At 42.8% G+C, this 27,567-nt stretch overlaps 1 protein-coding gene and 1 non-coding gene across 2 annotated transcripts in view; one reads left to right on the forward strand and one right to left on the reverse strand.

Moving 5' to 3' along the window:
- The window catches only part of NRF1 (nuclear respiratory factor 1), a 147,976-nt gene that overhangs the window by 45,405 nt on the left and 75,004 nt on the right, over positions 1-27,567 (forward strand). Inside the window, exons 2-4 of the mRNA XM_049774815.1 lie at positions 7,991-8,219; positions 17,666-17,780; positions 19,639-19,765. Coding sequence (XP_049630772.1) covers positions 7,997-8,219; positions 17,666-17,780; positions 19,639-19,765 — 465 coding nt within the window. The 5' untranslated portion in view covers positions 7,991-7,996. The remainder of the gene's footprint in view (positions 1-7,990; positions 8,220-17,665; positions 17,781-19,638; positions 19,766-27,567) is intronic.
- Positions 8,567-8,673, reverse strand: LOC126026501 (U6 spliceosomal RNA). The gene has a single exon (XR_007501752.1). It is a non-coding gene; the product is annotated as a U6 spliceosomal RNA (small nuclear RNA).

Genomic DNA, 27,567 nt, shown 5'->3' on the forward strand with positions numbered 1-27,567 from the left:
CAAGAGGAGCACAAGGATGCCTGGGAAGCGTTCTACCTGAAATCCTATCTCTCCATTACCAAAGCAAGACTATTTCTAAACTTGAACCCCTCAGTTCTCTTGGTCCTTAGCATTTGAAAAGGATTTGCTTTGGGGTGGGAATCAACCTCACTTATGACAGTCCTTAGGGATTTGTGGTGCCAGACTAGTTTTGGATGCAAGGCAAGCACCTGAACTCTGATAATGGCTTGCTTTTACTTATAATTTGCTCTACTCTAGCATATTCTTTAATTTTATATCCAAAGGATGTTTGGAAAGCTTTAGGTTTTTTTTTAAGGTCTTTGTTAAAAGCAGTATAGGTTAAAGTTTTCTATATTAAACCTCTACATGAGTCACTTCACTTTGTCCCCACATTTAGATAATTACATTTTAGTGCTAAGTTTTTTTTCCTGTGTGCTTATGATAATATTTCTTATTTCCTTCTCCAAGTAAATGTAGGATCTTAGCACACTGAGCCATTCATTCTGACTCCTCAGTCCCTCTGCTCCCACCTCTTTTCTCAGCCATAGATGGCACAGCTCATAACTTTCTCATTTTAGTTTTTGATTTGTTTTTGGGCCATACCAGGTAATGCCCTGGGGCTACTTCTGACTCTACATTCAAGAATTACTCCTGGCAGTGCTGGGGGTACCATATGGAATGCTGAGGAATGAACCTGGATTGGTTGTGTGCAATGCGAGCACTCCTTTCACTCTGGCTCTACTCATTGCATTTTGCATTACATTTGATTTCTATCCACACTTTTATCTACAGTGGTAGTCTCTGCACATAAGAGATAATCAGCTAACTGCATCATGACTTTGACTTATTATTTTCTCTAGAATCTAGAGGTGGAGAGGATTTTTTTCCCCCTCCAGATGTCTAATATATCACTCTTAGGTTATATGAAAGCAGTTATTTGGGGAAGGTCAGGCAGATTATTTTCCCTCATCCTTCCCTTCCCTTTGTTGTTATAACCCAAGGATCACACGCCCTTGATTGTGGGTTCTTTTTGTTTGTTTGTTTTTTGGGCCACACCCGGCATTGCTCAGGGGTTACTTCTGGCTGTCTGCTCAGAAATAGCTCCTGGCAGACACAGGGGATCATATGGGACACCGGGATTCGAACCAACCACCTTTGGTCCTGGATCGACTGCTTGCAAGGCAAACTTAGCTGTGCTATCTCTCCGGGCCCTGATTGTGGGTTCTTATACAGAATAGCTCTGTGCTAGCTAAGGGTCACAAATCTGAGTTGCTTGCTATTGTTCACATTGCACGTGGAGCTCAGGTTGGCTGTGTGCAAGGCAAATGCCCTACTGCTGTGCTATCACTCCAGCCCCAACCTCCTTGGATTTTTAAAATGCCCTATACTTAATCTCATCGATTATGTGTGGATTGGGATGTATTTAATTTGGATTTTTTCATTCAAATTCCACAAAGTTCCTGGGTAATATTGACTACAAGTACCAGGGTACTCTGGGACCAAAACAAGTATGTGTGTGTGTCTCACTTTCATTATCTCAGTCTTTCCAGATGGCAAAAGTAGGCCTTTCTCAGCAAACTACCTCGCTCCCAGTCCCTTCTAGTTTGTCTCAGCATTCTTTAACCTGTTTTCACTTATAGACCTGTAGTAGACAAATGATTTTCGCACCTTCTTCCCCTATGTATGTATGAATTGGCAGAGGGTACTGTTTATATAAGAACACAGAATCTTTTTCTGTAGTGTTCAGGGGTTACTCTTGGCTCTGTGCTCAGAAATCGCTCCTGGCAGGATTAGGGGGTTGGGGGTTTGGGCAGGACCATATGGGATGCTGGGAATTGAACCTGGGTTCATCCTTTGCCTTACTGCTGTGCTATCTCTTTGGCCCCAAGAACACAGAATCTTTCAGGGTACATGTGCCACACCTCCAGGATGTGATCCAGGCTAAGTAAAATTGGTATTATGCTGTTTTCTCATTTTGTGGAATGATTTAGGGGGGGAGGGGGTTGAGTCACACCTGGCAGTGCTCAGGGGCTATTCCTGACTACGGTCAGAAATTGCCCCTGGCAGGCTTGGGGGACCATATGGGATACCAGGATTTGAACCACCATTCTTCTGTATGCAAGGCAAACGCCCTACCACAGTGCTACCTCTCCAGCCCCATGTGGAATTATTTTTAAAATGAGGTATTGTGCCATGTACTAACCCTTAGATGCACTGGTTTCTTCATCCTCTTCCATCAGTTTGCAGGAAGTATGATTAAGCTTATCTGCTGGCTCTCTATTTGGTGTCCTCCTAGGAAACTACGCTGAGGCATTGGTTCTGTATTTTTTCTTTTTTGTTGTTGGTTTGTTTTTTTCTTTTTTGTTGTTGGTTTGTTTTTGGGCCACACCCGGCGGTGCTCAGGGGCTACTCCTGGCTATCTGCTCAGAAATAGCTTCTGGCAGGCACGGGGGACCATCTGGGACACCGGGATTCGAACCAACCACCTTTGGTCCTGGATCGGCTGCTTGCAAGGCAAACACCGCTGTGCTATCTCTTCAGCTGGTTCTGTATTTTTTCTTAGCTTTATGTCTAGGAGAACTATATTTCAGTTGGAGTTAATATTAAAATTAAAAGAGGGCGGGGCGGTGACGCAAGTGGTAGGACATCTGCCTTGCATGTACTAACCTAGGACGGACCGTGGTTTGATTTCCTGGCATCCCATATGGTCCCCCAAGCCAGGAATGACTTCTGAACGCATAGCCAGGAGTAACCCCTGAGCTTTACTGGGTGTGGCCCAAAAAAAGAAAAAAAGAAAAAGAAAAGAGGGGGACGACTCTTTAGATGTTGACTCAGTCTCTTACTAATTAAATACTTGTTTTGCTTAGTGAAGAAAATATTCTCAGAGATGAAGAAAACCTTAGGCCCAGTCCATGTGAGAATAGGCAGGTCATAAGTTGAGAAGGCTGGAATACTAGTGATAGGCCTTCTGGGTACAGTTGTAGAGTTTGGGCAAAGCACTTTGTGGGAGGCATATTATTCCATATATTAATATCATAATTTTAAATCATCATAATTAATATTTAAGTTAGTTTTTAAAACTTTCTGAGGCTACTTACTGCTTGTTTCATTAAAAAAAAATGTTGGGCGGGGCCGGCGAGGTGGCGCTAGAGGTAAGGTGTCTGCCTTGTAAGCGCTAGCCAAGGATCAGGACCACGGTTCGATCCCCCGGTGTCCCATATGGTCCCCCCAAGCCAGGGGCAATTTCTGAGCGCTTAGCCAGGAATAACCCCTGAGCACCAAACGGGTGTGACCCTAAAATAAAAAAAAAAATAAAAAAAAATGTTGGGGGGCGGAGTGGTGGTGTAAGCGGTAAGGTATATTTCTTGCCTGCGCGAGCCTAGTACGGATCACAGTTAACTCCTCTGGCGTCCCGTCTGGTCCCCAAGCCAGGAGTGATTTCTGAGCACATAGTCAGGAGTAACCCCTGAGCGTCACAGGGTGTGGCCCAGAAATGTTGGGGGGAGGGGTGGGCCGGAGAGATAAGTACTGCAGTAGGGCATTTGCCTTGCATGAGGCCAGCCCAGGAGACAGTGGTTCAATTCCCGGCATCCCATATGGTCCCCCGAGCCTGCCAGGGGTGATTTCTGAGCATAGAGCCAAACCCCTGAGCGCCGCCGAGTGTGACTCCCTCCCCAAAAATGTTGGGAATCAGGCTGTTAACTCAGTTATAGGATATGTATCCTGCATATGGAGGGTATCGGTTCAATTCTCTGCACTGCAAAAATTTAATGAAATACAGAGTTGAAATGGAAGTTTAACTTGACCAGGGGTTCCCGCTGTTTGGCAAAGAGTCACACCATCTAATATGTTTCATCTAATAGCAACTATTTGTTTTTGCTATTTAGAGAATCTGACCCCTCATGGTTGGATATTAAAATGCACCACTGCAGAAAAATAATGCAGCCACCGTGACTCTAGTCTCAGATACTGTTTATTTTTATTATTTTATGATGATATGGACAGTGCACAAGTACACATACTTGTTTCAATTGTTTTTGCCTTGTACAAAGTGTGCTGAGTGGTTAGAACATTTGAAAGTCAGCTGGGGATGGAGAAGAGCTGATATAGACATTGAGGAGGAAGGGATGCCTAGTGGGTCATGGGGTAAAAATAATGAGGAGTCTGTGGTAGCTGTGTTGTGCTAACATATATAATTTTGAAGAGGTATAAGATTGTTTCTCTAATGTATAGTCCTGTAAACTAATGTTAGCTCACTAGCAAAAAAGAACTTGGTTGAATGTATGTTGCTCTATATCAATGCTTCTCAATTACTTTCTGTCATGCCCCCCCAGGAAGAAAACATTTTTTGCGCCCCCCCCACATGACTGTAAATAGTATCTTTATTAAAAAAAAACTTTAACCTGCAAAACAAAAATATATAAAATAATTTGAGCTGATTATTTAAACAGAGGTGATGTCTGGATTAATGGCTACAATGAGCACATTTTGCAATGCATAGCTTTTCGAAGTGGGGTTTGAAGCAGGACACAGCAACTCTCAGCTCCAGAGACATACAGAGACATAAACACGGGGCTTAGCTTGTTATGACAGTGTTTGCCGAGGTCAACGCGCCCCCCCTTTATGGAGCCTCGAGCCTCCCCTGGGGGGCGCGCCCCACTATTTGAGAAGTACTGATCTATATAGTGAAGAACTCTGGCGCATGAGAACTTACAATGATATGACACATGCTTTCAACATAGTTCTGCAGATTATACATAAATTAACATGGGAATGTTTACATGTATTCCAGTGGAACTAGGTTACAAATAGAGATAGTATAATGGCCTCATTATCCATAAATTTATACTTGTACTTACAAAGAAAAAGCATGAGGTGCAATGGGGCTGGTGTGACGAGGCTCTGCTGCAGCAGGCCTATTGATTTATGCTTTGAGCTGTGCTCTGGAGAGAACTGAAACCCATTACGCCAAGTGCAGAGCGGTACAAATCCCTTTGAAGAGCAGTTAGATGCCATCTAATCCCAACTCATTTCTAAACGATTTTCAAGTGGCCAGAATGCTAAAATGCTGTAAGCAATCTGCCTGTTGTTAGAAGACAGTAAAATGAATGGAAAACTGGTATTTTTATGGTTTCTTCCTGTCATGTTTCATTGTGTGCCTTAGTGTGTGTTAAATTGAATTTTAGAAGTACACTAATCTGTGGATTAGGATATATTTCCTTAAATATTCTGAAATGTGGAACATAGAAGAAACCTTATTGGGTATCTCTCGGAAAACAATTTTTTGGGGATATAATTGTTTAGTTAGAAATTTGACAAAAATAGGAGCCTAAGCGATAATACAGTCTTGGCCTTGCATGCAGCCAACCTGGGTGCGATCCTCAGCATCCTATATGTTCCCTCGAGCAATACCAGGAGTAATTTCTGAATGTGCAGAGCCAGGAGTAAGCCTTGAATACCACCGTGTGGCATCCAAACAAACCAACAACCATTCACTCAGATTTCTTTTTTTTTTTTTTTGGTTTTTGGGCCACACCCGGCATTGCTCAGGGGTTACTCCTGGCTGTCTGCTCAGAAATAACTCCTGGCAGGCACGGGGGACCATGTGGGACACCGGGATTCGAACCAACCACCTTTGGTCCTGGATCGGCTGCTTACAAGGCAAATGCCCGCTGTGCTATCTCTCCGGGCCCTCACTCAGATTTCTCATGTTAGTATTTTTTTATTCTTCTCTATTAAAATGTTTATTTTATTTTTATGGCCTTTGGGCCATACAAAGCAATGCTCAGGGGTTACTGGCTTTGCACTTAAGGATCATGCCTGGGGCCGGAAGATATTACAGCTGTAAGGCATTTGTCTTGCAAGCAGCTGATCCAGGACAGACGGTTCTGTGGTTCTATCCCCGGCATCCCATATGGTCCCCCAAGCCTGTCAGGATCAATTTCTGAGTGCAGAACCAGGAGTAATCCCTGAGCACTGCCGCCGTCGCCGCCAAAAAAAAAAAAAAAAAGGATCATGCCTGTCAGTGCTTGAGGCACCAAATGGAATGCCAAAGATTGAGCCTGAGTCAGCCATCTGCAAGGCAAGCTTTCTTCCCTCTCTCCTACCACATATTATTTTTAAGCAGGTACTTGTTATAAGCTCCCCATGAATAAAAGGGAAAGTATGAGTTTATGGGCTGCAAGGTTGGGAAAATGTTTTCAAGCACAAGAAAGTATGGAAAGGGGTTCTGAATCTTGGTGAATTTGTAGTATCCTGTGGTGGTTTTTGTTTTGTAATTTAAAAAAAGTACTTTATGTTGAAATACAGAGTAGTACCTTGATATCATTGAATAGGCTCAAAGTTAAGAATCACTTGAGTTAGGATAAAATATGATATGGATGAATGAGAAGAATGAAAAGAGATCATTAAAAGAAAATAAGGAAACATCACAAGAATATAAAACAGATTAAGTCTCAGAAAAGTAAGAATTAGGTCATCTACATAGCAACAGTTGACTTGAAGAAAGATGTTTTTAGGATGGGGCTTATGAAAGAGAACAAAAGATTTAGACAGCCCCAGTGAAGGAAAAGGAGTTTTATGATACAGTAGGATGAAGATGAGAGAAGACATTTTATTTTGCTCTCTTTTGTTTTGTATTAGGGCCACAGTCAGCATTTCTCAGAGCTCACTTTTGACTGTAATCAGGGGTCATGTCTGCTGGGGCTTAGGGTTTCATATGGGCTGCCAGTGACTGAACTCGGGGTAGCCACACACAAATCAAATGGCCTTCCTGCTGTACTTTTTTCCAGCCCTGAGAGAAGACTTTTTGCATGAATAGCTTGTCACAGACTTTTTTTTGTGGAGTGGGTCAGATTTGGTAAACTCTAGATTTGCAGTGCTGCAGAGTGGTGTGACTTCAAATGTGTGTATGTTTGCACCGAGAGGGGCTTATATAATGGAGATTGAATTAGTGTATAAATTAAATGCACAGCTTTATAATAGTCTTTAAAAATCTTTAAATAAGAATAAATATAAAAAAGAATAAATATATAAAAATAATAAATATATATGTTCAGGGTTTTTTTTTTATTTGGTTTTTCGGGCCACACCCGTTTGATGCTCAGGGGTTACTCCTGGCTAAGCGCTCAGAAATTACCTCTGGCTTGGGGAGACCATACGGGATGCTGGGGGATCGAACTGCGGTCCTGCCTTGGCTAGCGCTTGCGAGGCAGACACCTCTAGCGCCTCCTCGCCGGCCCCAAATATATATGTTTTACTAGAGATTTTACTTTTTTTTTTTGGGGGGGGGGGAGGATTTTACTTTTAAGAGTTGGTTCTCTTGGGTGATATGTATAGCAAGAAAAGAGCATTTTATTTGATCTTACTACCTTTTTTTTTTTTTTTTTTTTTTTGGTTTTTGGGTCACACCTGGCAGTGCTCAGGGGTTACTCCTGGCTCCATGCTCAGAAATTGCTCCTGGCAGGCACGGGGGACCATATGGGACGCCGGGATTCGAACTGATGACCTTCTGCATGAAAGGCAAACACCTTACCTCCATGCTCTCTCTCCGGCCCCTGATCTTACTACTATATATTGTATCATTGCTGTGTTTATAAGCAAAAAACCAATTTAAATGTTTTTTGGTTTTTGGATTTTTTTTTAAATGTTTAACTCCTATTTGTCTTTGGAATGGAAAGTATTTTGTTTACTGATTGTTTTTGTGTCTATACCTTTTGATTGTTCTTTATCATCTTAAGAATATTCCCTGACGTAGGAGATTAGCACAATGTGTTTTCATCAGATTGGTTTCCCATAAGGATCACATTCAGGCATTCTTTATGTTGTATGAATGGTTGCTCGCTGTTGCCGTTGATTTGTTGTGGCAAGTTGTGTGGTACTTGTTGAAGACTTGTTCAAATTCCTCTGCTCTGGAAGAAAGATCTGATCAGACTGAGTGTTGTGTTTTGTTGTGCTCTGAATCTGGTTCTTTGCCTTTTTCTGACAGTAGAACTTCATGGAGGAGCACAGTGTGACCCAGACTGAACACATGGCTACCATAGAAGCCCATGCCGTGGCCCAGCAGGTGCAGCAGGTCCATGTGGCGACCTACACAGAACACAGCATGTTGAGTGCCGATGAAGACTCTCCTTCTTCTCCTGAGGACACATCTTACGACGACTCAGACATACTCAACTCCACTGCGGCCGATGAGGTAACAGCCCATTTGGCTGCTGCAGGTAATGTCATTTGGGGTTCAGAGCTCTTCATTTTTCACCTAACTTATGGTACCGAGCATATCTGAAAGAAGCTAGGATGCAGGCATTCTTACATGTGACATCTTCACATCACTTCTTCATTTATTTTTGGGCCTTGAATTTATAAAATATTCTTGTTTGTTTGTTTTGGTTTTTTGGTCACACCTGGCAGTGCTCAGGGGTTACTCCTAGCTCTACGCTCAGAAATAAGTCCTGGCAGGCTCGGGGGACCATATGGGATGCCAGGATTTGAACCACCGACCTTCTGCATGCAAGGCAAATGCCTTACCTCCATGCTATCTCTCCGGCCCCAAAATACTTTTTTTTTTTTAACTATGGAACACTTCATGAATTTGCGTGTCATCCTTGTGCATGGGCCATGCTAATCTTCTCTGTATCATTCCAATTTTAGTATATGTGCTGCCAAAGCGAGCATTATATAAAATATTCTTGAGTTCTACTGAGACTTTAAATTTTGAAGCATGATCACTGTGGGTATTAAATTCTAGATTGGCAGAAGCCTTTCCTCCTCATATTAGAGATGCTATTTCACTGTTTGGTTTCCATCTTTGCTTTTGAGTTTATACTTACAGCTGCTCCGCTGAAGATTATCTCCCATATAGACACTTCCCTCAATGACACTATTTACTCCCTCAGACTTTTGGATGGGGGCACACCCAATACTGCTCAGGGCTTATTCTTGGCTCTGCACTCAGTTATCACTCCTGGAGAGACTCAGGGGACTATAAATGGTACCAGGAATCAAACCTGAGTAGGCTGCATGCAAGACAACTTTACCCACTGTATTGTCTCTTCAGCTTCTCCTCTTTTTATTTTTATTTATCTATTTATTTTTGTTTTTGGGCCACACCTGGTGGTACTCGGTGGTTACTTCTGGCTCTGTGCCCAGACATTACTCCTGGCAGGCTAGGGGTACCATATGTTATGCTGGACCCTGGGTTGGATATATACAAGGTAAAAATGCCTTACCCTACCCATCCCAAGATCCTCTTTAATTTTATGAGTATATTGTTAGAATTTTATAATGTGGCGATTTTACTTTCTGAAGTTTCTGTTATATGTTAGTGCTTTTTCTTGTTCATGTTGAATTTTCTCTTTGTGTATTGTTATATCTGAGTCATCATTGGATGATATATTGGAGTTATTTTTTAGAAATAATGTGAAATCAGTGAATATCAGTTTCATACTCTAGATAGGACTTTTTTCCCTCCTGTTTTTGGATAAAACCCAGCAGTGCTCAGGGGTTACTCCTGGCTCTACGCTCAGAAATGGCTCCTGGCAGGCTCGGGGGATCATATGGGATGCCAGGATTTGAACCACCGTCCTTCTGCATGCAAGGCAAATGCCTTACCTCCATGCTATCTCTCTGGCCCCTAGATAGGATTTTTATTTGCTTCTTTCTGCCAGAGGGCACCAGCAGTCCTGGGTCAACTTACTTCATTTTAATTGGAAAAAAATTTTTTTGTTTTGTTTTGTTTTGTTTTGTTTTTTTGGGTCACACCTGGCAGCTCTCAGGAGTTACTCCATGCTGTTTCTCCAGCCCCTTACTGAAGATTTTTATTTTTGATTTTTGGGCCATACCCAATGACGCTCAGGGGTTACTCCTGGCTATACGCTCAGAAGTTGCTCCTGGCTTGGGGGACCATATGGGATGTTGAGGGGATCGAACCGCGGTTCGTCCTAGGCTAGCGCTGGCAAGGCAGACACCTTACCTCTAGCGCCACCATGCCGGCCCCTTAACTGAAGATTTTGAGATATTTTTTTGAGCCACTAAATGACTTAAAGCTGAACTCTATTTTGTATCATTTTTTATTGCTATTTACATTGCATGTTTAGCATTATATAAGAGAACTTCATATAAATCATGTTTGGGTCTAGAATAATTTAATGAAATTGATCATGAAAGGTACTGGATAAAAAATTAAAGTCAGGACTAGCTAAAATACTTTTTATAATATGCCCAAAGGATACAGCACAGGAAGGGTAGTAGATATAATGAATATAAAGCTTTTTTGGGGGGAGGGGCGAGGGACCCATACCTGGTGATGCTAATGCATTACTCCTGGGTCTATATTCAGGAATTACTCTTGGCCAACTGAAGGGACCATATAAGATGGTGGGTATTGAACATGCAAGGCAAACACCCTATGCACTGTACTATTGATACACTCTGATGATATAGCTTTCTTTTTGGGGGGGGGGGGTCACACCCATTTGATGCTCAGGAGTTACTCCTGACTAAGCACTCAGAAATTGCCCCTGGCTTGGCGGGTACCATATGGACGCCGGGGGATCGAACCACGGTTCTTCCTTGGCTAGCGCTTGCAAGGCAAACACCTTACCTCTAGCGCCACCTCGCCAGCTTTCTTTGTTTTGTTTTGTTTTTTGGGCCACACCCGGCAGTGCTTAGGGCTTACTCCTGGCTGTCTGCTCAGAAATAGCTCCTGGCAGGCACGGGGTACCATATGGGACACTGGGATTCAAACCAACCACCTTTGGTCCTGGATCGGCTGCTTGCAAGGCAAACGCCGCTGTGCTATCTCTCGGGGCCCCCGATATAGCTTTCTTAATATTATTACCCACTATATATAAGATGTAGTGAGAGCACATATATTTGTCAAGTATATTTTTAAAATGGCTTTCCTTCCCAGAAGAGGGCATCCTAACATAATAAATACAGATCAACTTCTTCCCTCAGAAAGAAATGAAATGTTCTTATTATTGTACTGCACTGTCCTATTGTTCAGATTCAGAAAAGGCTCTACTCTAACCGTTTCATATGTCACATTTGGAAACTAAAGTCCAGCTGGTAAAAATGACTTATTACTTAATCAACAACTACTGAGGAACTACCACATGCTATATATTCTATAAAGACACTATGTATATATAGACACAGCCAGAAAGGCAAAAGCATGCTTTTCTGAAGAAGCTTAGAGATCAGTGATGTGGAGAAGGGTAACAGATATTAGAATCATTTCAGAAAGCCCTACTGATCTTTTGTTTGTTTTTTGGCCACGCCCAGTAGCGCTCAGTGTTTACTCCTGGTTCTGCACTCAGAAATTACTCCTGGTAGGGGCCCAAGCAATAACACAGCTGTAAGATGTTTGCCTTGCATGCGGCTGACCTAGGACAGACCTTGGTTTGATCCCCCCTCATCCCATATGCCACCCCAAAGCCAGGGCCGATTTCTGGGCACATAGCCAAGAGTAACCCCTGAGTGTCACTGATGTGGCCCCTCCCCCTATAAAACAAACAAAACAAAAAAATAGAAATTACTCCTGGCAGGATTGGGGGACCATCTGGAATACAGGGGATTGAACCCAGGTCAGCAAATACCCTACCTACTACTGTGTTATCACTCTGGCCCCAGCCTTACTGGTATTGATGAAAATAATGAATAAGATAGAGGAGCCCGGAGAGATAGCACAGCGGTGTTTGCCTTGCAAACAGCCGATCTAAGGTGGTTGGTTCGAATCCCAGTGTCCCATATGGTTCCCCGTGCTTGCCAGGAGCTATTTCTGAGCGCACACGAGTGGTGTGGCCCAAAAACAAACAAAAAAAGATAAATGTAGAAATTTAGGCACTTCCCACCCTCTATTGAGATAAACATTTTTTTGTTTGTTAGGATTTGGCCTTTTCTTTTTCTTTGGAACCACACTTGGTGCTCCAGGGCTTCTCCTATTTTGCTTTTTGGGACAAAGATTGGATTGAACCTATAGCTATATGCAAATCTTACCCTCAGTTCTTTTTTTTTTTTTTTTTGTATTTTTTTGGTCACACCAGCAGCACTCAGGGGTTACTCCTGTCTCTACGCTCAGAAATCGTTCCTGGCAGGCTTGGGGGACCATATGGGATGCTGGGATTCTGGGATTCGAACTACCAACTTTCTGCATGGAAGGCAAACTACCTCCATGCTATCTCTCCAGCCCCACCTTCAGTTCTTTGAGCCAGCTCAAAGCCCAGCCTCAATAATCACTGTTCTAAATTTGTCTTTTATCTTTGTTTGTGTGTTTTGGTCTTTGAGCCACATCCAGGGATGTTTAGAAATTACTTCTGACTCTGCACTCTTAGATTAAACCTGGTCATGTTCTGGGAACCATTTGGGATGCCAGAGATTGAACTTGAATCAGTTATATGCAAGGCAGACATCTCTCCAGCCTCTGTATTTTTTTTTTTTATCATTTTATTAAGATATTTTCTCATTCTAAACCTATCTTTCTGAAGCTGAGTATTTTTCAAATTTATTCATGATGATAATAATAATTGTGACTTGATAAATTCCTTTTAACTATGGGGCTGAAGTGGTGGCACAAGGGTTAAAGTGTCTGTCTTGCCCTCACTAGCCTAGGACAGACCTTGGTTCGATCCCCCAGCATCCCATATGGTCCCCTAAGTCAGGAGCAATTTCTGAGCTCACAGCCAGGAGTAACCCCTGAACGTCACAGAGTATGGCCCCAAAACCAAAACAACAACAACAACAACAAAATTCCTCTTACTATTACTTAGTGTTCCCATTCATCTCATAATGGTAGGACAATGAGTTTGCTTATGATTTTTTTTTTTTTGCTATTATAATTGCTGGGGCTGGAGCGATAACACAGTGGTAGGGCATTTGCTTGGCATTCGGCTGACCCAGGATGAACCTGATTCGATCCCCGGTATGCCATATGGTCGCCCAAGCTTGACAGGAGCGATTTCTGATTGGAGAGCCAGGAATAACCCCTGAGCATCACCAGATGTGGCCCAAAAGCCAATAAATAAATAAATAAATAAATAAATAAATAAATAAATAAATAAATAAATAAATAAATAAATAAATAGATAGATAGATAGATAGATAGATAAATAAATAGATAAATAAGGCTATTATAATTGCTAAATAACAATTTATACGTTTTATTCTATACATTATAAGCATTTTTCTTGGTGTTTGTTTTCAGACATGGCAATATCTCACAGTAATACATTCTACCATATAAATAAGTGTACAGATACCAGACATATTATATCTCTAAAGTAATACTTCCTCTGCAAGTGATACACTTTCTGATAATGTTCTGAAATATTTATATTTCACATTTTCTTAAAAGAAATGATGGAGGGGGCCAGAGTGATAGCATATCAGGTAGGGCGTTTCATGTGGCTGACTTGGATAGTCTCCGAGACTGCCAGGAATAATTTCTGAGTGCAGAGCCAGGGGTAAGCCCTGAGTGCCACCAGGTGTGGGCCCCCTCCCACCCAAAATGGGCTAGTGAGATAGTACAGTGGGTAAGGTGCTTACTTTGAATGCAGCCGACCTATGTTAGATCACTGGCACCTAATATATTCTCCAAGCTGTGAGGAGTGATCTCTGAACACAGAGCATATCAGGGCTTACTCCTGGTATAGCCTCCCCAAACCAAAATAAGTAAATTAAAAATAGAGAAATGCGGGGCCGGAGAGATAGCACGGAGGTAAGGCACTTGCCTTTCATGCAGAAGGTCATCGGTTCGAATCCCAGCGTCCCATATGGTTCCCTGTGCCTGATAGGAGCATTTCTGAGCATGGAGCCAGGAGTAACCCCTGAGCACTGCTGGGTATGACCCAAAAACCACACACACACACAAAAAGAGAAATGCTACTCATTAAAAAATAGTATTTGGGTCAGAGAGATAGCATGGAGGGTAGGGCATTTGCTTTGCATGCAGAAGGATAGTGGTTTGAATCCCTACATCCCATATGGTCCCCCGAGCCTGCCAGGAGTAACCCCTGAGCGCAGCCGGGTATGACCCAAAAACAAACAGACAAACAAACAATAGTATTTGGGGGCCAGAGCGATAGCACAGCGGTAGGGCTTTTGCCTCGATTGCTGCTGATCTGGGACTGACCCGGGTTTGATCCCCGGTTTGGGCATCCCATATGGTCCCTGAGCCTTCCAGGAGCAATTTCTGAGCACAGAGCCAGGAATAACCCCTGAGCACTGCTGGGTATGGCCCAAAAACAAACAAATAGTATTTGTAGTTCACCTAGGAGGGAAATCAAAGGACTAAAACATGTTTTCAACCTTGCTAGACAATTTTAAATGTTTTTCATTTTGTCATTAATTTATACTCATGTAAACTGTATACATAAACTGTTGCTTTCAGCCCACCACAGTCATTATTACTGTTCTTCTTTTTTTTGGGCCACACCTGGCGGTGCTCAGGGGTTATTCCTGGCTGTCTGCTCAGAAATAGCTCCTGGCAGGCACGGGGGACCATATGGGACACCAGGATTCGAACCAACCACCTTTGGTCCTAGATCGGCTGCTTGCAAGGCAAACACCACTGTACTATCTCTCGGGGCCCACTGTTCTTCATTTTTATCAGCTAATTGGTATGACAAAATTTTCTCGCTGTTGGTTTCATTTGCTTGTCTCTGAGCTAGGACTTAGCCAATTCATACACAAGATAGGACCCTATTTTAGGGCCTTCATTCAACTTTGTTATGTGTTTGAAACTTTTTGTTTCATTTTATTTCTGGGACATACCTTGATGATCAGGCTCTACTCCCGGCTAGTTTTTGGAATTAAACCCAGATCTCCTACATGAAAGCAGATGGTAGTACATTGAACGGTCTCTCTGGCCAACTTCGAAATTTTAATAATAAAAATGTTCTTCTATATCTCGGTCAAAAAAAAAAAAAGTAATCGGGGCTGGAGAGATAGCATGGAAGTAAGGTGTTTGCCTTACATGCTAAAGGACGGTGGTTCAAATCCCAGCATCCCATATGGTCCCCCGAGCCTGCCAGGAGCCATTTCTGAGCGCAGAGCCAGGAGTAACTCCTGAGCGCTGCCAGGTGTGACCCCAAAACAAAACAAAACAAACAAACAAAAAAATGGCAGAAATGCCGAAGTAAATAGTACAGTGGGTAGGAAGCTTATTTTGCACACAGCTGACCCAGAGTGAAATATCAAATAAGTGGCTGGGAAGGTGGCGCTAGAGGTAAGGTGTCTGCCTTGCAAGCGCTAGCGTAGGACGGACAGCAGTTCGATCCCCCAGTGTCCTAAGGTCCCCCCAAGCCAGGGGCGATTTCTGAGCGCATAGCCAGGAGTAACCCCTGAGCGTCAAACGGGTGTGGCCCAAAAACAAAAACAAAAACAAAAAAAATAAAAATAAAAATAAATTAATAAAAGTTAAAATGGGGGCCCGGAGAGATAGCACAGTGGCGTTTGCCTTGCAAGCAGCCGATCCAGGACCAAAGGTGGTTGGTTCGAATCCCGGTGTCCCATATGGTCCCCCGTGCCTGCCAGGAGCTATTTCTGAGCAGACAGCCAGGAGTCACCCCTGAGCACTGCCGGGTGTGGCCCCCCCCCCCCAAAAAAAAAAAGTTAAAATGGCAAAGACTTTGAATAGGTATCACCCTAAAGAGAATATACAGGGGCCCGGAGAGATAGCACAGCGGCGTTTGCCTTGCAAGCAGCCGATCCAGGACCAAAGGTGGTTGGTTGGTTCGAATCCCGGTGTCCCATATGGTCCCCTGTATCTGCCAGGAGCTATTTCTGAGCAGACAGCCAGGAGTAACCCCTGAGCATTGCCGGGTGTGGCCCAAAAGCCAAAAAAAAAAAAAAAAATAGAGAGAGAATATACAGATTACAGATGATTAAGAGGCTTACAAAAGATACTAAACTTTACCAATCATAAGGAAAATCCAAACCAGAATGTGGTACCACCTCATACCTGTTAGGTCCATTAGAACAACAACAACAAAAAAAGAAGACTATTTCCATAGAGGTTATGCCATTTTATATTTCGATCACCAGCATTCAAGTTTTCTTCCTTTCACGACATCATTGCCAATACAATAGTAGTTTCTCAGTTAAATTATTACTTTAGCCAGATCAGCCTCTGTAAATGGGAGGGGCTTTCCCTCTTTGCCCTGTTGGTCTGTGACTCAGGATAAAGACATGAGGATATGGTGCTGCTTAGCCCCTGTAGTGCAGAGGACCTTCAAGGCTGCACTGGCAGTGTGCCCGGAATCAAACTGTCAACCATGTTAGGTACATGCCTCAATCTCACTAACCTCAGCCCTATTTATTTATTTGTTTGTTTGTTTGTTTGTGTATTTTGGGCGCTCAGGAGTTACTCCTGGCTCTGCTCAGAAATCGGTCCTGGCAGGCTCAGGGACCATTTGGAATGGTGGAATTCAAACCAGTCTGTTGGCTGTGTGCAAGGCAAGCGCCTTACCACTGTGCTATCACTCTAGCCCCATCAGCCCAACTTTTTTTTTTGGGGGGGGGGGGCACCCGGCAGCGCTCAGGGGTTGGTTACTCCTGGCTCTACCCTCAGAAATCACTCTTGGCAGGCTCAGGGGACCGACCATATGGGATGCCGGGATTCGAACCACCGTCCTTTAGCATGCAAGGCAAATGCCTTACCTCCATGCTATCTTTCCGGCCCCAAGCCCAACTTTTAATAACCATTTTTTACTTACTTAGAATGGGATTGTTTTGGGGCCAGATTCATAGTACAGCTGGTGGAGTGTTTGCTTTGCACATGGCCAATCTGAGTTTGATAACTAGAGCTGCTGGGTGAGGCCCCCAAACCAGAACAAAACAAAAGAAAATGGAACTGTTTTTATCTTTTGTATGCCAGGATTTTTCATAACCGAGTCAGCATCTTTATTTGGGGCACAACTTCAGTTGTATTCAGAGAAAAAGGTTCCTAGTTAGGATGGCATTCTTCCAGATAGTCTTATTGTTGATATTACTGGAATTCTGAGTCTGAATGATTATCTCTGATTTGGGGGGGGGGGGGTTTGGGCCATACTTGGCAGTGCTCAGGACTTACTCCTGGCACTGTGCTCAGAGATCATTCCTGGTGGGGTTCAGGGGAAAATATAGAGTGTGAGGGGTTGTACTTGAGTTGGATTGTGGGCAAGGCAAGTGCCCTCCTCACAGTACTTTTGCTCTGGTTCCTATCTACCGTACTTTACTTGGCAGTAATTTTGGATAATGGAAGAGGGCCACAGGGGTTGGAATATAATTTGGAATTTATAGTTTTTTTTATTTTTGTGGACTCTGCCTCTCAGTGCTGTCATTTTGTACAATACCTTTGAGAATATTGCCTCAAAAGCCAAGGCCTGCTTGGCAAAATCAAACTAAAGGAAAAAACAGCATTAGACAAAAATGAAGCTGGAATGTGGTGGGAGGTATAATCACTCACTTTTAAAAACATTTATTGTCCATCTTTTTGAAAATCAAAATGTGTTCTCTTGTGACTATGAGTTCATATAAGTAATAGTGAAATATATCATGTTTTCCAGTACATCCTGTGCTGGTTGGCAGCACACCCCAGTAGTGTTACCTGTTTCCTACTTCTCATGGTTTTTTGTCTTATATAGTTCATGGGCTCTGCCTAATCTGAGCACATCCATTACTGTTTCAGGCCCTGTGGGAATGGCTGCTGCTGCTGCTGTGGCAACAGGGAAGAAGCGGAAACGGCCCCACGTGTTTGAATCAAACCCATCCATCCGGAAGAGACAGCAAACACGATTGCTTCGGTAAGGCACCTCCTGCACATCACGCTACAGGTGCCCATGACAGGGTAGAATCTGCAGCGCTGGGTTGGGATCCTCTCTGGTGACAGGAGTAGACTTGGCAGTATTTAATTCTCGTAGAATTAAATTAATGACACTGAAATGTTATTTAACCAGTGTAAAATATCACACTGATGTAGTCAGAGAATGTGTACTTGTTTGCTAGGCACTCCTTGGCCTGGTATATCATAATAAAAGGAAACAAGTCTCCTTAAAGAGAGTTAGTAGGTTAGTTGTTAGGTTTTGGGGTCATGCCCAGTGGTGCTCAGGCATTACTCCTGGCTCTACACTCAGGGGTCATTCCTGGAGATGCTCAAAGAACCATATGGGATGCCAGAAATTGAACCCAGGTCATCGGCGTGCAAGCCAAACATCCTACCTATCCACTATTCTTTCGTTCCAGCCCAAGAGTTTATATTTTAACAGAGTTGGAATAAAAGAAATAGAGAAAAATATGTCGACAGTAATAAGAGTTTTGGAAAAATTGAGTGGAGTTAGAAAATAGAAGGGGGGGGGAGCGGTGAGGTGGTGCTAGAGGTAAGGTGTCTGCCTTGCAAGTGCTAGCCAAGGAAGGACCTCGGTTCGATCCCCCAGCATCCCATATGGTCCCCCCAAGCCAGGGGCAATTTCTGAGTGCTTAGTCAGGAGTAACCCCTGAGCATCAAACAGGTGTGGCCCAAAAACCAAAAAAAAAAAAAAAAAAAAAAAAGAAAGAAAAAAAAAATAGAAAGAGTCAGGGGCTGGGCAGTATATAATAGTTTCTATTTTTAGATAGGAATGTCTGGAAATCATCTTGAATAGAGATATGAGGTGAAACAGGCATCCAAGTTGATGTCCAAGAGAAAGTGTTTCAGGCAGAGGGAACTAGAGCAAAGGTTCTGAAGCTGGGCCTGAGCCTAACTAAGGCCTCACTCTAAGATGATCAGAGTGTGGGAGGCCAAGAGCCAATGAAGGCTTTTGCCCAGAACAGTAGTTGGGTCTGACTTAACCTTTATTTACTTTAGTTCTGGAACCACACCCAGCAATTCTCAAGGGTTACTCCTCACTCTGCACTCAGGAGTCACTCCTACTGTTGCTCAGGGGACAATATGGGATACCAGGGTTTAAACCAGGGTTGGCATCACGCAAGGTGAGCGCCCTTCCTGCTGTGCTATTTCTCCAACCTGAGCATTTAGATAAATTTTAATAGTAAATAAAATTATGTCAATAAATCATGAGCAATGAGTTTTATCAATTAAAGAAATGGGAAACAGGTCGTTTTAGGCCCCTCCCTTTATTTATTTATTTTTTTTGGTTTTTTGGGTCACACCCGGCAGTGCTCAGGGGTTACTCATGGCTGTCTACTCAGAAATAGCTCCTGGCAGGCACGGGGGACCATATGGGACACCGGGATTCGAACCAACCACCTTTGGTCCTGGATCGGCTGCTTGCAAGGCAAACACCGCTGTGCTATCTCTCCGGGCCCCCTCCCTTTATTTTTTTAAAACTTGGAGTTGACATAATACACTCTACAAGAGCATAGTCTTAGCAACAAATAATTTACAAGTAAGAGTAAGAGCAGACCTCTTTGGTGTGATAAGAGACTGGGGATCATAAAGCACTGTGACCCAGCTGTTCCTTGATTTAATTGGTCTGACCCTGCTGTGGACTCTTGTGTTCATGTTCTGTCTCTGGTCCTGAAGATGAAAGAAAATATCTAGTAAAAAAAATGAAATTATCTAGTGAGTGTAGCTATTTCATGTCAAAGTAAATTTATGATTGTGTCACTGTAATTTTTTTCTTTTAAAAATTTCTATTTTTCTATGCTTATTCTTTGCTGCAGGAAACTTCGAGCCACTTTAGATGAATATACCACTCGAGTGGGGCAGCAAGCAATTGTCCTTTGTATTTCACCCTCCAAACCCAACCCTGTCTTTAAAGTGTTTGGCGCGGCACCTCTGGAGAATGTGGTAAGAGATCCGAGCTGCGCAATCAGAGAACCTCTGCTACTGTAGGTAGCTGCTTGCATTCTCCTGGTCCTCTTTCAAGCACAGTAGTTATTCCTTCTACTCTCCCTTCGTGCAGGATGACAGTGGGCATTGTTAGCAAACTAAATCAGGCCCAATTAAAAAAGAGAAGATGGGGCTCAAGAGAGAGCATGGGGGCTAGTGCGTATGCAAGCTGGAGAGCTGAATGCGGTGCAGGATCATTTTTTTTTTCCTAGGACAATGTGTTTGACCTGACTGGGTATCGTGGGGAAAATGGTATCATGTTTGTTCAAAAGCCAGTGTGAGCTTTTACTGATCTGAGTCAGAAGCAAAATGGTGGATGGTTTCTAATATGTAAATTTAATGAGGTATTTTATTCATAGGGACTTGATTTAAATGCTGCTTCAATTTTGAAATATTCTGAATATTTGAATATTTTGATTGCCCAACTATCCATATCTAGCTTTATAAGTTTTTTTCTTGCATACTTTTGCAATGTGAATTACTTTTCTCTTGCTGGAATAATTTTAAATAATTAAGAGAATAATCTATCAGACTTCAATTGCATTTTGTTTCTATTAGAATAAAATTTATTAGCTTAAGATGACATGTATTAGATTTCTCTCACATTGAGTTTGGGATTATTAGTAAATTGATATAGGTTTGGTTTGTTGCTTTTTTGTTTGTTTCTTTGGCCACACCCAGTAGAGCTCAGTGGTTATTCCCGGATCTGAACTCAGGAATTACTTCTGGATAAATTTGGGGACCATATGAGGTACCAAGGATCAACCCTGGGCCAGCAGTTTGCAAGGGAAGCACCTTACCCAGTATATTATCGTTCCAATCCCTGTTTTTTTTTTGTTTGTTTGTTTTTTGTTTTGTTTTTAATGTACATTATTGCTTCAGTTCCTGCTTTTTTTTTTTAATGTACAAGAACATTTAAAATATTTTTCCTTGAGGCCGGAGAGATATAATGGAGGCTAGGTGTTTGCCTTGTATACAAGACGGTGGTTTGAATCCTGACTCCCATATGTTCCCCCGAGCCTGCCAGGAGCCATTTCTGAGCATAGAGCCAGGAGTAACCTCTGAGCACTGCTGGGTGTGACCAAAAAAACAACATATATATATATATATATATATATATATTTTTTTTTTTTTTTTCCTCATAGGGGCCACAACCATTGGTGCCTAGAAGCCCAGGGCTACTACTGACCTAGCCTGGCCCAGCAGGGACCTCCAGGACTGTACTCAGTGTGCTGGGGAGGGATCTCTGGGCCTTCTATAGGCCAGTCCTATACTCTACCACTAGAGCTCTCTTCGTGACTTCCTAATGGTTTTTGAGTTTTGCCAAAAATACCCGAAGGCTTAATGCATATTTTGTTCTTCCTCATATGTTACATTGTAGTAGCGTTTCTAGTTCAAAACAGGTCAATAAGCAGTCCTTTGTGTCATTCTGTGTGTAGAAACAGGAAATCTGGCCTGAACTCTCCTTTAGCATAACATCATTTCCTTCAGTGTGGTTTTGTTCCTTGGACAAGCACAAACATTGGTTCTGGGTCCAGGGTCACTGTCGGTGTGGAGTTTCTGTACTTCTATCACATTGGTGTGGGCTGTCTCAGTTACAGTAAGTTCTCACTTAACAGTGTCACTAATTTCTGGGACTTTATCCCTCTTACGTCTTTTTTCTCTCTTCCCCTCTCTCTTCCAGCCTACATCCCTATCTCATTCAGTGATCACAAGCAGAAATTTGGAGCTGGTTTTTTGGTACCTCTCACCCTCCTCTCTACCACATAGCCCACCAATTGTTATTTTGTCCTCTGTTCCTTTCCTACATGCTATTCCAGCTTCACCACTTTTCTCTATTACATTGCCTTTTCTCCAGTCCCCCATTCTGTTGGGTGAGTTAGTTCAATTTCCCTTTCAGTGACAGGGTCCCCGCCTATGTCCTTCAAGTCTCTATGTCTTCATCTTCTCTCTGCACACTGTAAACAGAGCCTGCTCTGCAACCAGGTATGAGAAAGGAACCATGTTCGCTCTATCACACAAACTTTGCTGGTTCCCTTTGCAGATGTTTTGTTTATGCTTCTCCTGCTGATTACTCTTATCTCTTTCTTCATCTTGTTGGCTAGATTCATGTTAAGAATCTAGCTCATGGGGCTGGAGAGATAGCATGAAGGTAAGGCATTTGCCTTTTATGCAGAAGTTCATCGGTTCAAATACCGATATGGTCCCCCGAGCCTGCTAGGAGCGATTTCTGAGCATAGAGCCAGGAGTAACCCCTGAGCAATGCGGGGTGTGACCCAAAAACCAAAAATCGAAAAAAAAAAAAAAGAATCTAGCTCTTGAGGGCCAAGTGATAGCACAGCAGTAGGGCGTTTGCCTTGCATGTGGCTGACCCAGGACAGACCTGGTTTCTATCCCAGTTGCCCCATATGGTCCCCCAAGTCAGGAGCAATTTCTGAGCATATAGCCAGGAGTAACCCCTGAGTGTCACTGGGTGTGGTCAAAAACAAAAACAAAACAAAATGGGAAAAAAAAAGAATCTAGATCATGGGCCCTAGAGACAGTACAGCTAGTAGGTACTTGCCTTACACCCAGTCGATCCATTTTCGATCTCTGGCACCCCATATGGTCTTCTGAGCATAGAGCTAGGAGTAAGTCCTGAGCACTGGAAGGTGCCTCCTCCCCCAAAGACTTTATTTTATTCCCCACCCCCCCCCCCAAAGACTTTTTAGCTCAGTCAACACTTCAAAAGGACTTCTGACTTTCCTCTGTCCTCCCCATGGCTTCCAGCGATTTTGAGCATTTATCTGAGATACATTTTTACATCCTAGATAGAGCATGAGCTTCAGGGGTTAGAGCTAGATCTTCTTTAGTCTTTGTTGTGCTACTAGTATGTGTTAAGCATAGTTGCTCAGAGATATACACAGAGTGTAGAAAGTATCTTAAAACTTTGACAACTCAGAAATTCCAAAATGCGGTTTGTATTTTCAGTTTGAATCCCTTGGAGCTTAGCTGAGACTATTAGAAACAGAGATCTCTGAAGTGAGGTTCTGTTCTCCTTCATAATTTATACATTCATTTTATAATTTTGCATTTGTCTTCCCTATTATGTTGGAATATGCACAGTAGTGGGGCCCTAGTTTTTACCCTCTTTTCCCAGCCTTTCCTTCAGTCTTTAGCAAGTAGAATGAATAATAGTATTTGTTGACTGGTTGGCTTGCTAGCCAAAGGAGCTACTCAGGTTCATAGATTATGTATGTCATAGTTATATTTGTAATACATGGTAGTGAAATAAGTTAAAGCCAAGCAAGTTCTCAGACTTTCTATAATGGAAAATGATGTTTGCCTGCTCTGAAATTCAAGGTTTCTCCTAAGTTGCTTGGACTTTCTTTGTGTAGATCTAACGGTCTCTGTAGTTTCAGACCTTTGCTCTTTAAACCAGGAACTGGGGCTGGAGCGATGGTCCAGTGTCAGGGCATTTGAACACCTATGTGTGCCTTTGTTTGCATATGTGCCAGGGGCTGAACCCAGAGCCTCTAACGTGCGGGTCCTGTACTCCACCTCTAAGCTTCTTCCCTGGCCCTTGTGAAAACTTTTTAAGGAGTTTTTTTGGGAGGTGGGAGAAGGTGAGTCCCTGCACTTCTTGTTATTGTTGTTTTGTTTTCCTTAGCTATATATTAAAATAAAAAAGAAAGGATAAGGGGCCAGAGAGATAGCATGGAGGTAGGGCATTTGCCCTGCATGCAGAAGGACGATGGTTCGAATCTGGCATCCCATATGGTCCCCCGAGCCTGCTAGGAGTGATTTCTGAGCATAGAGCCAGGAGTAATCCCTGAGCACTGCCAAGTGTGACCCCAAAACCAAAAAAAAAAAAAAAAAAAAAAAAAAAGGATGATACTGACCTCACTCATTGGGGAACAGTGGAAATGAAGGTGCTGATCACCTTCTATATGATCTGCAGGGGACAAAAGCATGATAGCCTAAGAACATTCTCTGTTTCTCTGGCTGCTTTGTTACTGTCATTTTTTGTTGAGGGACAGAACAAAATTTCTACTTTTTTTTTTTTTTAATAACTACAGGGGTTTCTAAAGGGGGCGCTCTTCCCTTTTGGGCCAGTGACCCAAAGCATTTGTCTGGGGCCACCCTAGATGGAGGAACCGGTTCTGCAGGTATAGAGAGTGGTCATATTTTAGCTCCAGGATCCTACCAGCTTTTTTTCTTTTTCTTTTTTCTTTTTTTGTTTTGATCCTACCAGCTTTTTCACAATCCTTTTGCCTTTGTTTATTCCACCATCTTAGTAGATTAATGGAATAGCCACATCATATGAGAATCTTGCTCACATCATGCATGTTTTAAAAAAATAACTTCATTGCATGACACATGAAAGCCACTTTTAAGCAATAAGGCAAAAGCCATGTTATTTATCTACTTTTCCCACAGAAAGCTGTTTACACCATTAGATTCAAAGAAGGAATTAAGAATTCAGCATAGCAGTAGTACAGCCAGTACTTGCCTTGCTCGTGGTCTACCCGAGTTCAATTTCCTGGCACCCATATGGTCCCCTGAATCCACCAGTAGTAACTCCTGAGTACAGAGTCAGGAGTAATCCTTCAGCATCGCCGAGTGTGGCACCAAAAAGAAAATAAAAAAAATTTAGGTCTCAAGGCCCAGACAATGAGGAAAAAACTGAAGTAGGAAAGGAAAGACAATAAACCCTGCTAGTGCAACATCTGTCCAGGCACTGCAACAACAAAGGGAAGAGGAGGGGAAGACTACTTGATTTTCTTCTCATTCATACATATACTCCATATCTCCTCGCCATGTGATTTGAGGACAGAGATGCATGTTAAGCATCAGGTTTTTTCTTTGTTTGTGGTGCTGAGGATCAAGTTGCAGGCCTTACATGCAAAGTTGTGGTCAGCTCAACTTGTTGAGCTAATTTTCTGGCCCCAGTGTTTTAGCTATTTTAAGTGGCACTGATAAATAGTATGTATTGGGGGAGGAGAGATTGATAGGCAGATCAGTTATTTGGCTTTTATATTATGATTTTCAAGTTTAGTCATGAAACCAATTAATTGATTCTAAAAAGTGTGAAAAATAACAAAGGCTTAAGATGATTTCAAAGTAGAAGTCGGAATTAAAAGCAAACACCTGTATTTCCTTTTTATTTTAATTTTATTAAAACCATTGCTATTTAGTGTTCTTCATAGTTGGATTCCAGACATACAATGAATCAGAGCCCAATCCCACCACCAGTGTCCATCTCCATCCACCAGTTTCTTTTTTATTCTTTTTTTTTTTTTTTTTTTTTTTTTTGGGTTTTGGGTCACACCCGGTGACGCTCAGGGGTTACTCCTGGCTATGCGCTCAGAAGTCGCTCCTGGCTTGGGGGACCATATGGGACGCTGGGGGATCGAACTGCGGTCCATCCAAGGCTAGCGCAGGTAAGGCAGGCACCTTACCTCTAGCGCCACCACCCGGCCCCTTTGTTTTGTTTTGTTTTAGGGTCACACCCAACAGCACTCAGGTTACTCCTGGCTCTGTGCTCAGAAATCGATCCTGGCTGGCCGGGGGACCATATGGGATGTAGGGAATCAAACTCAGGTCTGTCCTGGGTCAGACACGTGCAAAGCAAATGCCCTATAGCTGTGCTATCTCTCCAGTCCCACCAATGTTTGTTTGTTTGTTTGTTTGTTTCTCTCTTTCTCTTTCTCTTCCCTCCCCTCTCCTCCCCTTCTTTCCTTTCTTTCTTTTGTCATACCTGGTGCCGTTCAGGGGTTACTCCTGGCTCTGCGCTCAGAAATCGCTCCTGGTAGGCTTGGGAGACCATATGGGATGCCGGGATTCGAACTGGGTATGTTCTGTTTCGCCGCATGCAAGGCAAACACCTTACTGCTGTGCTATCACTCCAGCCCACGTGAAATGTTTGAATACCTATCCCACCACCATTGTGACTTCCCTCCACCAATGTTTCCAGTTTCTCACCCACCACCCCAACCTGCCCCCTTACAGGCAAAAATGAAATTAACTGTGTTTGTTTCAACACAAAGGCAAAGAGAATGATCAAAACTTAGATCAATACAGATCAATTAGAAATGATTGTTCTATCAATGGTGTTACTAAAATCATTGTCTAAGGATTGTGGTTGGTTCTAGGTCACCATTCTGTGTTATTGTTTTTTTTTTTTTGTTTTGTTTTTTTTTTTTTTTTTTTTTTGGTTTTTGGGCCACACCCGTTTGATGCTCAGGGGTTACTCCTGGCTAAGTGCTCAGAAATTGCCCCTGGCTTGGGGGGACCATATGGGACGCCGGGGGATCGAACCGCGGTCCGTTCCTTGGCTAGCACTTACAAGGCAAGACACCTTATCTCTAGCGCCACCTTCCCGGCCCCTCTGTGTTATTGTTAAGGCTCACTGAGCTTGGAGGTCTTTTCTACAACTTTTCCATAAAATTTGCTTATAGATCTTTCTACTGGGCTGATACTACTATGAAATTTTGAGTTGTCATGTGCCCCCATATCTACAGATCTGGAACAAATTTTGTGGCTTGGAAATTTAATGATAAGATTCGATTGTGGAGCTGGGCCATTTTCCTCAGAGGACGTTGGTGTGGCTGTGGGCTACTGTGCCTTCACGAAGAAAGGGGAATTTGTCACCACCCTTTCCAAGAAGGCCTCAGACTGGACCAGTCTACTTGGGAAGATCATATTCTTTTGTAGCTGAGTTATGGAACTCACTTGTATTTCCTTTTTATCTATATCCTCAGTTATAATTAGTACCATTAGTTTTTTAGTACAAAGAAAGAAAAACATTGACAAGCTAACAAGCAACATTCCAGTCACTTGGAATCTTTATTGTATACTTATCTCAGGTTTGTATAGATAGATATTTTATCCTAAACATGTAACAAGTACAAACTAGGAAAGAGTAAGTGAAATAGGCATATCTTGGGTCTAATTCTGATTACCTCTTCCAGAATCACACTTCCCTGTGTGTTTTCTTTCTTGTGACTATCCATTGTGTCATCAAGTACTCTGCTTTTATCTTAGACTATTCCTCATGCTGCTCGTGTGCCTTGATTTCACCCAAAAGCTTACTGGAGTGGGGGTGGGGGTGTAGAGGAGAGGAGGTATTAATCAATCAGAGAAACGCTAAGATTTAGATGATGCTAAGGAGTTTGCCAATGGAAAAGGCCTGGTGTCACACACAAGTTCCGTAATTCTGGAAAATCGGCTTTACTATAGCAAGTTTAGAATTGTTTTGTTGTCATTTATTTCCTCTGAGGAGTGCTCTGTCAGCTTTTGGGAGGGTTCCTGCAGTAGTTTTTAGGAATCACATAGCATTGCTTAGTTTAACAAAATGCCTAAGTATTAATTATTAGAACTTGACTAACATATAAAAATGACTGAAATTGATTTAAGGATCTGGTTCAAGTAGTCGAATATATGTTTTGAATGTGTGAAAACCTTGGTTTGGTCTCAAGCACTGCGTGCTTCCCAACTTGTCTTGCATTACCAGGAGTCACACCCATAAACAACTGGGGGGCCCTACCTGATGGTGTTCAGGGTTCCTAGGTCTGTGAGTGACAGCTGGTGGGAGACCATCTGTAATGCTGGTGCTTCAAACTGCTTGCATGACAACTGCCTCTTCCCCTACCAATAACTTTTTTTTTTAAATGACCAAAATTCGAACCAGAGAGATAGCACAGCAAGCAAGGCTTACCTTGCACACAGCTGACGTGGGTTCAGTGCCCAGCACCCCATCTGGTCCCTCAACCTTGCCA

The sequence above is a fragment of the Suncus etruscus genome, chromosome 1, assembly GCF_024139225.1.
Source record: "Suncus etruscus isolate mSunEtr1 chromosome 1, mSunEtr1.pri.cur, whole genome shotgun sequence".
Classification (NCBI taxonomy): Eukaryota; Metazoa; Chordata; class Mammalia; order Eulipotyphla; family Soricidae; genus Suncus; species Suncus etruscus.